Raw genomic sequence first — 13025 nt, 5'->3', positions numbered from 1 at the left:
AGAGATGGGGACGGAGCCTGCAGAACAGGTGGGAGTGGGGGCAGGGAGGAAGGGTTATAGAGAGGGAGGATAAGGCAAAGGGATGGGATTCCCCACTTGGTAACAAGCTTCTGCCATGCTATGACCCATCCAGGATGCCTGGAGCCATCTGGGATCAGGACCTTCCAGATAGATGGGGCTGGTGATGTGAGGCTGGGGTTGGGGTTTGAGACTGGACTGAGGGGAATAGTGAGCTGAACCTAGAGGTCCCAGGTTGCAACCGAGACCAGAAAACCTGAGGCCCAACCCTTGAGACCCCCGCCTTGCCATGAGTCGTTCAGTGTACCTGTACTGGAGGTAGAGATGAGGCAGGGAGGGGAGAAAGGAAAAAAGACATTAGAAACCCTCTCCACACCATGCCTGGAGTCCAGGGACCAGCCCTGAGGCAAAGCCTGAATGTGGGTGTTCCTCCAGGAGAGGGCGCTGCAAACAGAACTGAATCCCCAAGATCTATTAGTGACAGAAACCTTGGCTCATGGAGAGCCCAGGTGCTTCACATCCATGACCTCTTCCTTATTTCAAACAACTCTGCCGCTTGGGCTGGTCAGGGTTTCTAATCTCAACACTACATATTAGGCAACTGAGATACAGACAGGTCAAGGTCAGCCAGGAAGCTGGATGCAGAGGCAGGAGGGGTGCAGTGGAAGCCAAGACCTGTTGGGAGGGTGTGCTAGGAAGAGTTTGGAGAAGAGTTTGTATCTTCTCCCTCTGCACAACGGTCACACAGAAGCTCCCAGCTTGGAAGGTATGTGTGGGAAGGGGAGGTGTGTGGGAGGTGTCTCATAAGGTCTCTCCTCTCATTTTGACCTCCCCAGGTCTCCTGGAGCCCCTACTCTGGGTATGATGAGGAGGCATACTCGGCTGAGCCATTGCCAGAACTCTGCTACAAGGCGGATGTCCAGGCCTTCAGTCGGGCCTTCCAACCCAGTGTCTCCCTGGCAGTGGCTGCACTGGGTCTGGCCGGCAATGGCCTGGTCCTGGCCACCCACCTGGCAGCCCGACGTGCTGTCCGTTCGCCCACTTCTGCCCACCTGCTCCAGCTGGCCCTGGCCGACCTTCTGCTGGCCCTAACCCTGCCGTTCGCCGCAGCGGGGGCTCTGCAGGGCTGGAGTCTGGGAAGTGCCACCTGCCGCGCCATCTCGGGCCTCTACTCGGCCTCCTTCCACGCTGGCTTCCTCTTCCTGGCCTGTATCAGCGCCGACCGCTATGTGGCCATCGCGCGGGCCCTCCCCGCTGGACCGAGGCCCTCTGCGCCAGGCCGCGCACACGTGGTCTCAGCCATCGTATGGCTGCTGTCGCTGCTTCTCGCGCTGCCTGCTCTCCTTTTCAGCCAGGATGGGCAGCGGGAAGGCCAGCGGCGCTGCCGTCTCATCTTTCCCGAGGGCCTCGCGCAGACGGTGAAGGGGGCAAGCGCCGTGGCGCAGGTGGTCCTGGGCTTCGCGCTGCCGCTGGGCGTCATGGCCGCCTGCTATGCGCTCCTGGGCCGCACGCTGCTGGCCGCCAGGGGGCCCGAGCGCCGGCGTGCGCTGCGCGTCGTGGTGGCCCTGGTGGCGGCCTTCGTGGTCCTGCAGCTGCCCTACAGTCTCGCCCTGCTACTGGATACGGCCGACCTACTGGCTGCCCGCGAGCGGAGCTGCCCTGCCAGCAAGCGCAAGGATCTGGCACTGCTCGTGACCGGAGGGTTGGCCCTGGCCCGCTGCGGCCTCAACCCCGTACTCTACGCCTTTTTGGGCCTGCGATTCCGCCAGGACCTGCGGAGGCTGCTGCGGGGTGGGAGCTGCAGCCCAGGGCCTCGCCCCCGGGGCCGCTGCCCCCGCCGGCCCCGCCTCTCTTCCTGTTCGGCTCCCACTGAGACCCACAGTGTCTCCTCCTGGGACTACTAGGGCTGCGAATCAAGGGGAGAGGGCGGGCTGAGGAAATGATTCCAGGGAGGGTAGTGGGAAAGGGGAGTAGGTGGGGAGACCCTGAGAAGGAGGTAGGGACCTAAAGGAATTGCTTCTGTACTTTGCCACATTAAATTGATAACATGGAAATGAGATACAACCCAACAACTGTTACTATTTTTGAGTCACCGACTTGGACGTGATTTGTAGCAGGGCAGAACCGGTGGGTTCCCCCTCCCCCTCAGTGCGCTTGGCTCTGAGTGGAAGGCGCTGAGAATCTGGGTGGGGGTGCAGGGCTGCTGAGCCTGCTGAAGCTCTAGGCACTGACACTCCCTCCACCTTCACCAGGTCTCTGTGAACAAGAGGTGAGGTGGGAAAGCTGCCAGGCAACGAGGGGCTGGGGTTCCTCTTAAAGTAGCATAAGGACGAGCTTTCTAACAACCACAGTGCTATCCAGTAATGGCTGCCTTATGAAGTACCGGGTTCCTGGCCTCTGGAATGTTCAGGCTAAGGCTGTTGGGGACTGTGTGTGCCTGTGCCTGGTGTGGGGGTAGGGACAATGGGCAGGAGATTTCCGTTTTGGGTGGGCTTTTGGATTAGATTACCACTTTACAGTCCCTTCTAAAGTTCTGTGGCGGAAAGAAAAAGGTTATTTAAAAAGTTGAGCCGGAGTTTTTCACCTTGGAGAAAAACCAAGAAGAGAATTCCAAATTGAAAATTTCCAGAGTCGTTATCATGGGTGTGGTGGGGGTGGGGGTGACTGCCATTCTCCATCTTCCCTGGGGACGGGGTCAGAGGAAATGCACTGAGCGTGCCGGAAAGAGAGAGGTTAGACATCGGAAAGAACTTTCCTGCAAAGACCCGGGATCTAGACAGGGAAGCGAGTATATGGTTTGAATGTCTCCATCCCTGGGAAATCTCAGTGCTGGTCACTGTCATCCGGGGTGAGGACAAGACGGGGATAGATAGCCTCTAGAGACGGTCGCATTGATTCCTGGTCTTTGTTTTACACAAGCACGATAGGCAGGATGGTGTTCACGTGCGACAAGGCTCGCAGTTTAATATCCGGTCAGCAAAGCTGCCCCTACCACTCCAGCCAGGAGTCTGGGGACCCCGGGCAAGAAGGGCGGGTGTGGCAGGGAGGTCTCAAGGGAGGCGCTGGCCTGACGTCCCCGCCCTGTCCCGCCCCGCCCAGCTCAGGCTAGCCTTCCTTCCTAGAGCCTCCGGCGGCTGAGACCAAGAGCCACCTCCACTAGGGGCCAGGATCCAGGGAAGGCCCGGAGATGGCGCCGATCTTCCGAAGGTCCCACAAGCCAGTCGCTGGGGGCCAACCTGGAACCCTCCACCGGAGACCGCGGGAATCGCCGCTGAGTCAGCAACGCACGCGCGCGCCCGCGGTCGCCCTGGCCCCGCCCCGTTCGCGGCCCCGCCCCGCCCCGGCCGTTTAGCGCCTGGCTTAACTCCTTCCGACATAGAACTCCAGGCTATTCACCCCAAGAGGCCTCCACTCTTCGAAGACCACAGAATTCCCTTGAATCTTAAGTCACTCTCCCCACTGGAGTTCAGTGAGCTGTGCGCTCTAAATTAGATTTCATTTCCGACCTAGGTCTTCACTTTCCCGAGTCTCTTAATTCCCGAGTCACCTTAATTTTTAAAGCGACTCACATCAAGGAATTGGACTACTCCATCCAGGGGCGGAGAGCTAGCTGCGTCTAGAGCTGAGCCTGGCGCAGGTAGCTAAGTCTCGTTCCTTTCTCAGGGACCCTGAGACGAGACAGGGTTTCAGAGGGCAGCAGTCGGGACCTTCCTTCATGCCCTATGCCCTTCCTTCTATAAAGCTCCTCGAGAGGGTTTTTAATCTCTTGGTTGGTGAGCCAAGAGTTAAAACGGGCATGAAGGCGGGCTTCCGTGACATCACTAGCACTCCGAGTCCGACCTCAGAGACAGGGGCGTGGCTAACATCGCACAGCCCCCTCCCTCCTTATTCCTCTGCTCCTCCCCGCTGTCACCAAGCCAGGGGCACATGATGCAACCCGCCGCGGTTTCAGTGGTCTGATTGGTGGCCGCGCCCGGCGCCAGGCACAGGGATTGGTCAGGGGAGGCTGTGACGAAAACTGCACCCTGCCCTGTAAAGAAGGGAGGAGAGAAAGAAGAGGGAAAGGGGGGGGGCCGTCGGAGGGGAGGGGGTTGGGGAGGCGGGGTCCCAGAGCTGTGCTCGCGCCCCTAGCGCGCCAGTCCCGGGGCTGCAGGGAGCGCAGCGCGCGCGGCCCGGGCCCCGGCCACCGGACACTCTACCGGACACGACCCTCCCTGGAGCTTGGACAACTGCCCACCTCGGACACTGCACCGGACACTGCCCCCCACAGGGCTGGACACTACAACGGACACTACTTCCCAGCTCCGGACACTGCTCCCCCACCAGCCCTGGACGCTTTCCCCCTCCCCCTCTGGGGGCGCAGACACCGAGACCCCGCAGGCGCTAGCAAGAGACCCCTTGCACCCCAGCGTCTGACACTGCCTCCTCCTTGTCCCCTTCTCTCTTCCCCTCCTCCCGCTGCATCATTCCCTCGCTCGGGTCGGAGCCCCGCCAGTTTCTCCGACCCCCTGCAGCTCGGCCCGGCTGCCCGAGCCCCCATCCCCCGGCTGCTCGCCCGGATGCCTCTCCCCGGGGGATTGTGGTGGCTCCTCTGCTGCCGTCGAGGCTTTACTCTTCTGCACCGGGACTACGGGGACGGCGAGCTTAGCGGGGACGGGGACGAGGACGAGGACGAGGAGACCTTTGAGCTGCGGACCCCGAGTCCAGCGGGCGGCGGGAGGGTAAGTCCCGGGGGGTTTGGAGTCTTGTCTCAATCCCTCTCACCAAAACCAGCCGTCACGTCTGATCCTGCTCCAGACTCCAGCCAAACGGCGTGCTCTTGGCGGACCGGGGACATGGGAGAGGTTTTTGCCTGGGGGCCAGGAGCCCCCCCCCCCCCCCGGAGCTCAAGGAACAGTCCTACTGGGGATGTGCCTGTGGGCCTCGAGCCTCATGCTGGGCGCTGTCCACCTGCTAGGGGCCCTGAGGCAGGGGAGGCGTCACGCGTGGCCCGACCTGGCCCTGCCTCTCCCTTCCCCGCCGGGCCCGCGTCCCATCCCGTCTCCTTCCGCCTCCGCCAGCGCCGAGGAATGTGGCGAGGCCGGCTGGGCGGCTCGGACGCCTGGGTCCGCTCCGCTCCCAGTTTGTGAGCGCTGAGTGCTGGGGCCAGATGCCGGAGCTCCCGCCGCGGGGACGTGGGAGAGGGGGAGAAGGCATCCTCAGATTGGGGGCCGTGGCAGGGACCCCACGGACAGGGAGCTGGGGGCGACCGCTCTTCGAGGACCCATCGTCATTACCCTGCCACTCAAGACAGAACTCTCGGCCCTCCCTGGTGAGGCTCCTGGGGAATTTCGGAGGGAATGGTGAGGGACACGGCTCCCCGGTTTTGTGGAATCTCCCCGTGGGGAAACTGAGGCTCGTTGGTCTGGAAGACCTCCAATTCATGACGTCCCCTCCCCGATTCCCCTGCACACCGGCAACCAGACTCCCGTGTGCTATGGTCTGGGTCAGGCTCCCATCCCCCACTCAGGGGTCCCCAGCAGGCCCGGTGGCTCGGTGCCCGGGTGGGGCGGGCTGCGCAGCTGGGGCCGGCGCCAGCACCTGGCGGAGGCGGAGGGCGGATAAATATAGAGGGGGGTGGAGGGAGGGAAGCAGGGGACGGCGATTAGGGGAGTTGGTCTAAGAGAGTGGTCAGCACCTGCCCCCGTGGTGGTGTGGCTAAGAACTCCTTTTAGACCCTCCAGAAAATAGGTTGATCTGTCACTCAGGAAGGCACAGGACCCAGGCGTCCCCAAGCTTCCAGCCTGGACAGGGTCGGCAGTATGAACCACACCATTGCCTCCCTCATGCTCCACCTCCACCCCCCTCCACTGAGCTTGGGGACAGGTGTCCCTGCCTCCCCACCTCCCCCTCCTGCCTTTAGCAGTGTGGGAGCAAAGGGACGATGGCACCGTTCCTGCCTGACCTGGCTCCTGGACGGATTTTGGCCTCTCTCAGACCCCAGTCTACAGTTGAAGTTCCAGGACAAGGGGGAGAAGGGCAAAATCCTGAGCTGCATCTCCCCCGAGAGCCTGTGCCATTTTCCAGCCTGCCCTTCCTGAGCCCCAGCAAAGGGGGAGGGTCTGCTTACCATTGAGTCTGAGGGGTGTCTATGGAAGGGCAAAAGTAGTTCTTGGAGAAAGCCCTATACTGAAAAAGTCCTTCTTCCCTTCATCCACTTCTGTGCCCACCACCTGCCTGCCTGCCAGCCAATGAAGGGAAAATGAGGAGGAGGGGGTGACTTCCAGCAAGAAGAAACTTCACCCACCTCTCTCTTTTCAAAGATGGGGAAGCCAAGGCCCAAAGGCTCTGCCGACTTGTGAAGTTTCCACAGCCAGTTAGTGATTCGAGTTAGTGGTCAGGCTGTTACTAGAACCCAGGTCTCCCCACTCCCTGCACAGTGTTCTTTCCACTGTATCCCGCCCTGATTTAAGTCTTCAAAGGGAAACGGAGACAAGGCGGGAGGCTTCGCTTCTTAGCTCGGGCAGTTCTGTACAAACTGGAAGAAGGGGCGACCTTCAGCTTCTACTCACTCCCTCACAGTCATGACCCTACTCCTTGATTCCTCAATTCCCTGAGCAGCGCTGTCCTGGGGGCAGAAGCCACCGGCATCCTGCGATGACGGCTCTGATCCTGAGGGCTGCCCCCGCCTGTTTCCCCAGGGCCCCTTGGACGTGACGCTGACTCAGCCGGTGAGGAGCGGGCCAGCCTCTGACAGGTGAGCTCGGCCCTGAGTCTCGTGGTCTGGAGACCCCAGCCCGTTCCCGGGACCCCAATCCTCGCCGTCTGCCCTCCCGCAGTTGTGCAATAAGGGAGAGGCCTTACGCCGGACGCTGTGGTTTGGCCGGGGTCCCGGGGGGGCGGTCCGACTGGGGGCGCGGGGAGAAAGGGGGGGGGGTCTGGGCTATTTCTGGTGCGAGGTCAGAACGGCCCAGCAGTTCCCACAGCCTGGGGGAGGGGTGTCCCGGCGCTTGCAGTCTGGGGAGCCCCGACTGAGGAGCCCCCTGGAGGCGGGGTGCAGGACCGACAGCCTCGCCCAACCCTCCCTCCCCTCTGGCCCAGGCTGCAGAGCTGGGAGGAGACGCGAAGTCTCATCCCAGAGAAGGGGCCGCCGGAGGAGGACCCGGACGTCGTGGTGAAAGGTGGGGACCCACCTCATGCACTCTGGAAGCCCCAATCCCAACCCTCCAGGGGATAGTGTCTTCTCCTACTCACCTCCTTTCCTTCCCTCTTCTGCCCTCCAGGTTGGCTGTACCGAGAGCCCCGCGGAGGAGGGGCGCGGCCCTGGTTGCCCCCGCGCCGGGCCTGGTTCGTGCTCACCAGGGACTCCCTGGATCAGTTCAGCAGCAGCGGGAAGGGGGCGCGGCGCCTCGGGAGCCTCGTGCTCACCAGCTTGTGTTCGGTGACCGGCCCGGAGCGCCGACCCAAAGAGACCGGTGAGACTTCGTGGGGACTCTTGTACCTCCCTGGGCAGCAGCCCCGCCGGCCCTAATCGCCCTCCGCGGGCTCTTTTTCCCCAGGTCTGTGGTCAGTGACCGTGTCCGGCCGGAAGCACAGCATCCGGCTCTGCTCCCCGCGCCAGGCTGAGGCGGAGCGCTGGGGGGTGGCGTTGCGAGAAGTGATCGCCTCCAAGGCACCACTGGAGACCCCTACCCAGCTGCTGCTTAGGGACATTCAGGTGTGAAAGAAGGGACTTCGTCGAGAAAGAGGAGGGTGGTGAATCCAGAAGCTGTCTGAGTTCATGGAGAGCCCCCTTTCCCATCCCTGTGACTCCTTAACTTCTAGGAGAGTTGCGGGGATCCGGAAGCTGTGGCCCTTATTTACCGACGGAACCCAATTCTGAGGCACACCAGTGGGGCCTTGTACGCTCCACTCCTGCCCCTGCCCTACGGTGTCAGCGCCCCAGGTGAGTGGTGCCATGGCCCAAGTCCCTTGGATGGGGAATCTGAATGCCTCACTTGACGGGGACTTAGAAGTCCAAAGCAAACCTAGCCCCTCACTTTTCCAAGGATGAAGGTGAAAATAGAAGCTGACCAAACTGATACCCAAGGTGGAGGAGAGGGAAGCCAGCACAGGAAAAGAGGCTCCCTTTGACCACCTTCCCTGTGGGTCTCATTCTGCCTACTGATATTCCTTCATGAGTTTTTACACTCTCTGTCCTATTTTTCAGTATACTCTTAAGACCAAGTCATACCGCCTTTACAACTGCTGGACAGGCCAGAACTTTGGGACAATGTGCTGGCCTCATTCAGCTACACCTCTTCCCCAAAAGGAACAGTGACTAGTCAGGCCCTAAAGCTGGAAGATTAAGGAGGGCTGGGAGACAAACCCTTGTTTCAGGACTCCCAGTCCAGCCTGTTTTCTAGTTCATGGTGATGGCTCTTAGTGCCCAATTGCAGAATCTGGGGTTTGAGCCTATTTCTTTTAGTCAACCCCTGTAGCTCACAAACTCAGAGAGCAGCCTCAGTGGATCCCGAGGTGGAGATGCCTGGGAGGTAGGGGTTGAGAGCTTGGCTCTGTGGGGACCATTGCTTTCCCTTCACTCTTCCTGTCGTTCGAACTCTCCCCTCCTTGCCATCCCCTGTCCCCTTATATTCCCTCTGACCTTTCCCTGGTTCATGCCTTCCTTCCAGGGCCCAGCTCTGTGTCCCCTCTCCAAACCGTCCCTCCACCCCCACCCTCCCACAGGTCCGGGCTACGCACCCTTGCGCGAGGAGGCGGTGCGGCTGTTCCTGGCGCTGCAGGCGCTGGAGGGGGCGCGGCGCCCCGGGCCCCTGATGCAGGGTGTGCTCCAAACCTGCCGGGACCTGCCTGCGCTCCGCGACGAGCTCTTCCTGCAGCTGGCTAAGCAGACCTCGGGCCCCGCAGGCCCCCCTGGGCCCCCAGCTACCCAAGACCCCGCAGCCCTTCGGTACTGGCAGCTCCTCACCTGCATGAGCTGCACCTTCCGGCCTGGGGGAGCTGTGAGGGGGCACCTCCTGGGGCATCTGGAAAGGTGAGAGGGGAGGGGTGGGGTAAGGCCAAGGCAAGGGAGCTGACAGGGCTGGGAGAGAATGACAGACAGGCCTTGCCAAATTGTTTGGTGGAGGGAGAATTTAGGCCCAGCGAAGGGAAGAGACTTGACCGCTGCTAATATGTACACCGTCTCTGTGGGAATTAAAGATCTGATCCCACTTTCGGTGGGAGGAATTACAAAAGGCGCCCCCTTTGGGCAGAGGAATTACTAAAGGCTGCTTTTCCTCGGGGCTGACGCAGCCAGTTGCAAAGCGGAATGAGGCTGGATTTTGGATTCCAACCCGAAGGAGGAAGGAGGATCGTGGAGACTTTGGGAAGTGGGAGGGGGCAGTGAGGAGCAAGCTGTCAGGGCCTTAGAAAGTAATTCAGATCCACGTGGTGCGCCAAGGGTAGATCCAGAAGAGAGAGGGTCGCTGCCTTCAAGGAACTTAGAGTTGGAAGGAAGGGAACCGATTAGATGAAAGAAACGATAAAATAAGAGGGCGAAAGGAAGGAGGAGAAGGTAAGCTCTCCGAGCACCGATCCTCGGGTTTTCCCTACCCCAGGACCGAGCAGGCGCTCCCGGACACAGAACTGGCGGAATATGCGCGCTTCATCCGGAAAGCGCTGGGCCGGACGCGCGGCCGGGAGCTGGTGCCTTCTCTGGCAGAGATTTCAGCGTTGAGCCGACGACAGGAGCTGTTGTGCACCGTGCACTGTCCGGGGGCTGGTGCCTGCCCTGTGGCCATAGACTCTCACACCACAGCGGGGGAGGTAAGGCCAGAAAAGACCCCTGAAACCACAACCCTTCCCGCCCCCCCCCCCCCCCCGCCTCCCCCCACCCCAGCTTCCCATGCCTGGCTCTCCTGGTTCCCGGGCCCTAGGTTTGCCCAAGCCTGAGATTCATCATTTGAGTCAGGGATGTGTATGGAGGGACTGAGAGAGCTGAAAGAACCCTCCAGATGGCAAGACCCCTGCGCGGTCTGACCTTCCCCTCATGCCTTCTCCCATCCAGGTTGCTCGAGAGCTCGTGGGACGGCTGGGCTTGGCCCGTAGCCGGAACGCATTCGCGCTGTATGAGCAGCGAGGGGCCCAGGAGCGAGCCCTGGCTGGGAGCACTCTCGTGGCCGACGTGCTCACCAGGTTTGAGAAGTAAATGTCCAGCCCCAGCCCCGCTCTCCGTTAACCCATCAGCCTCTCAGCTCTGGTCAATCCCTGAGCAAACTTTTATGAAGCCCTGGCCATTTGCCCTGCACGGTAACGTTTGCTGGTTCACACATGGAGCCTGCCCTCGGGCAGTTTGCTGTTTGGCTTCAAGGCGTCCCAAACTTCTGGCTCCGCCCCCCCCCGTTTGGTCCCGCCTCCGGCCAGCGCCTAGGGGAGTCTCGCTTCTGCCTCGCACCGAGTCCTTATCTCTTCTTTAGTTTGGCAGCGGAGGAAGCCGGGCTGGATGATTCGACGGACTCTGGTTGGAGACTATGCCTGCGTCTTCACGGGCCTCTGCACCCAGAGGGGCTGTCCCCAGACGGTCACGAACTGCCTTTCCTCTTTGAGCAGGTGAGGATCTCCAGCGTTCACGCCCCTCCCCCCCGCCAAGACTCGCGGGCCTGAACCCCTCCCTTTCTGGGCCGTCTCATTTCATAGTTATGGCAACCTCGCGGGAGGCTTTACTTGAACCCAGACCTCGGATTTTGCACCCCGAGGTGACTTCGCCGCCGCTGCCACGTTGACACCCACTGCCTCCTCTTAGGCTCACGCTCTGCTGCTCCGCGGCCGGCCGCCCCCGCCCGAAGACACGCTGCGCGCCCTGGCGGCGCTGCGTCTGCAGAGCCTGCACCGAGACTTCTCCCCCAGGGAGCCCCTGCCGCCCCTGGACCGCCTGCTGCCGCCCCCCGCCCCGCCACGTGAAGACCCTCCCCGCCCAGTCCCCAGGCCTCCTCCCTCCGCCGCCCTGCTGGCCGGGGCAATCTGGAGTCCGGGCCTGGCCAAGAGGCGGGCGGAGAGGACCCGGCGCGGCGGCGGGGCCGGCAGCACGGCGGGAAGCGTGGCCCGCGAGGGAGGAGGTGGCGCCGGCACGGCGGCCGCTGTGCTGGGCGGCTGGAAGCGGCTACGGGGCATGGGCCGAGCTGAGGCCATGGCTGCCTACCTGGCTCTGGCGGCGCAGTGTCCAGGGTTCGGCGCTGCTCGGTATGACGTTCTGGAGCTGAGCACGGTGAGGGGGAGAAGGGAGAGGGGACTCTGGCGGCCCAAGCCCTACACCTTTGCCCCAGAGCCACAAGCCCCACTGTGGGTCAAGTCACTCCTGACACCCAGCACAGATGCCCCTCCCAAATCCCAGGAGTCACTCCCTGGCCCTTGGGTTCTCACCTCTCCAGAGCCTTAAGCCCCTCCATGCAATGTGGATCATAGAGGGGACTGGGAAACTCCCTGCTCACAGCCATCTCCCCCCACCAAAATTAATGCTGCAGGGTTCCCTCCTTCCACTCTGACTCTGCCTGTCTGTCCATAGGAGCCTGGTGGGGGCACTCCACAGAAGCTATGCCTGGGCTTGGGAGCCAAGGCCATGTCCCTCTCCCGGCCAGGTGAGACAGAGCCCATCCACTGTGTCAGCTATGGCCATGTGGCCGCCTGCCAACTGATGGGCCCCCACACCCTGGCACTGAGGGTGGGAGAGAGCCAGCTCCTCCTGCAGAGTCCCCAGGTGAGTAGAAAGAGGGTGTGGAAGGTGGAAGGAACGGAAAGGATGTCAAGAAACATTTTATTAAACACTGAGCATGGGGCAGATACAGTTCTAGGCACCGGGGATCCACCTGTGATCAAAGAGAGGCTCAAGGAGCTGATATTAATTAGAGCAGGAGTGTCAGACACTGAACAAGGAATCAAAAACCATATAAGAAAGTGATAAACGCTACCAAGGGAAGGGTAGTGTGACAGGAAGTGACTGGAGGGGGGTCATAGCATTAGGTAGGACAGTCAGGAAAGGATACTCAAAGTGACCTTTAAGCTAGCCACAGGAAGACCTGGGGGAACAGCATTCCAGGTAGAAGATATTCCAAGTGTAAAGGCCTTGAGATGACAATCCACTTAGCATCTTTGAGAAGCAGAAAGACACCAGTGTGACTGGCACATAGTGAGTGAGGGAGAGAGCGGTGATGAGGAAGGAAAGGTCGTAGGGGGCAGCTCTAGTAAGGCCCTGGTAAGGAGCCTGGGTGGAGGATGAGACAAAGGAGAACCCAGTGGCCCCTACTGCACTCTGACCTCTGCCTTCTCTTAGGTGGAAGAGATCATGCAGCTGGTGAATGCCTATTTGCCCAGTCCCTCCCCCGAGAGGCCCTGCCGCAGCCCTTCTCCTCCATGCCAAGACCTGCCAGACACCTCCCCTCCCAGCCAGCACCCGGGCCTGGACGAGCCCCAGGGACAGTCTGGCTGTTTGGGGCAGCTGCAGGACTGAGCCTGCCAAGAGGTCACGACCTCCCTTCTGCCTCCAGCCTGGACCTGGACTGCTCTGAGATTTGAGGGAACCGTGGACCCTTTTGGCCCTGCAGGGACAGGGCACACACCACACCCAAGGGCTGCAATGGGTGCAGACAATTTTCTAGTTTGTTTCTTAATTTATTTGTAGAAGAGAAGCAAAAAGAAAAAAAAAAAAATCCTTATTTACACAAACCCTTCCTGTGGGAGTGTTGTCAGTGGGACAAGTTAGAGTCCCCAGAGCTCAGAGCTCCACCTCTGGGGACGCCCACACTGTGGGCTTTTACCAGCACTGAAGGGAGTCTGGACACCACAGGGCTCCACCCTCCTTGACCTTCTGGATTTAACCTCCTCTTAGCCAGCATGCTGCCACAGGGTGGTGGGTGGGGCAGGCAAGAGGGCAGTTTTGGAGGCTGGCAATTACTCACCCTTGCTTCTCCATTGAGTGGCATAGGGGTGGCCTCCTGGCGTCTCTAAGGCCGGAAGGCAGTGAGTCATCAGGACTGGCACTACCCAGTTCCTAC

At 60.9% G+C, this 13025-nt stretch overlaps 2 protein-coding genes across 5 annotated transcripts; both read left to right on the top strand.

Annotated features, from left to right (window-relative positions):
• Window positions 1-3: 3 nt before the first annotated feature.
• On the top strand, window positions 4-2078 carry CCR10 (C-C motif chemokine receptor 10). Its single transcript, XM_015540028.2, has 2 exons — window positions 4-28; window positions 855-2078. The coding sequence occupies exons 1-2, from the start codon at window positions 5-7 to the stop codon at window positions 1920-1922; spliced, it is 1092 nt and encodes a 363-aa protein (XP_015395514.1). The 5' UTR covers window position 4; the 3' UTR covers window positions 1923-2078.
• A 2039-nt stretch (window positions 2079-4117) lies between these two features.
• PLEKHH3 (pleckstrin homology, MyTH4 and FERM domain containing H3) lies at window positions 4118-12687 on the top strand. 4 transcript variants are annotated; one of them, XR_006210956.1, is made up of 13 exons: window positions 4118-4739; window positions 6699-6754; window positions 7099-7178; window positions 7281-7472; window positions 7557-7714; window positions 7822-7942; window positions 8725-9031; window positions 9597-9804; window positions 10046-10182; window positions 10455-10587; window positions 10781-11217; window positions 11540-11731; window positions 12305-12391. XR_006210956.1 is itself a non-coding variant. In XM_042965406.1 (13 exons), the coding sequence occupies exons 1-13, from the start codon at window positions 4578-4580 to the stop codon at window positions 12479-12481; spliced, it is 2376 nt and encodes a 791-aa protein (XP_042821340.1). In that variant the 5' UTR covers window positions 4118-4577; the 3' UTR covers window positions 12482-12687. The 4 variants fall into 4 exon arrangements, 3 of the variants coding, with proteins under 3 accessions (XP_042821340.1, XP_042821338.1, XP_042821339.1); XM_042965406.1 differs by having other exon boundaries at window positions 10046-10173; window positions 10781-11242; window positions 12305-12687; XM_042965404.1 differs by having other exon boundaries at window positions 10781-11242; window positions 12305-12687.
• Window positions 12688-13025: the final 338 nt, after the last annotated feature.

This window comes from Panthera tigris, chromosome E1 (assembly GCF_018350195.1).
Source record: "Panthera tigris isolate Pti1 chromosome E1, P.tigris_Pti1_mat1.1, whole genome shotgun sequence".
Lineage (NCBI taxonomy): Eukaryota > Metazoa > Chordata > Mammalia > Carnivora > Felidae > Panthera > Panthera tigris.
The sequence above is the reverse complement of the archived record's forward strand: the minus strand, read 5'-3'. Positions and strand labels throughout refer to the sequence as shown.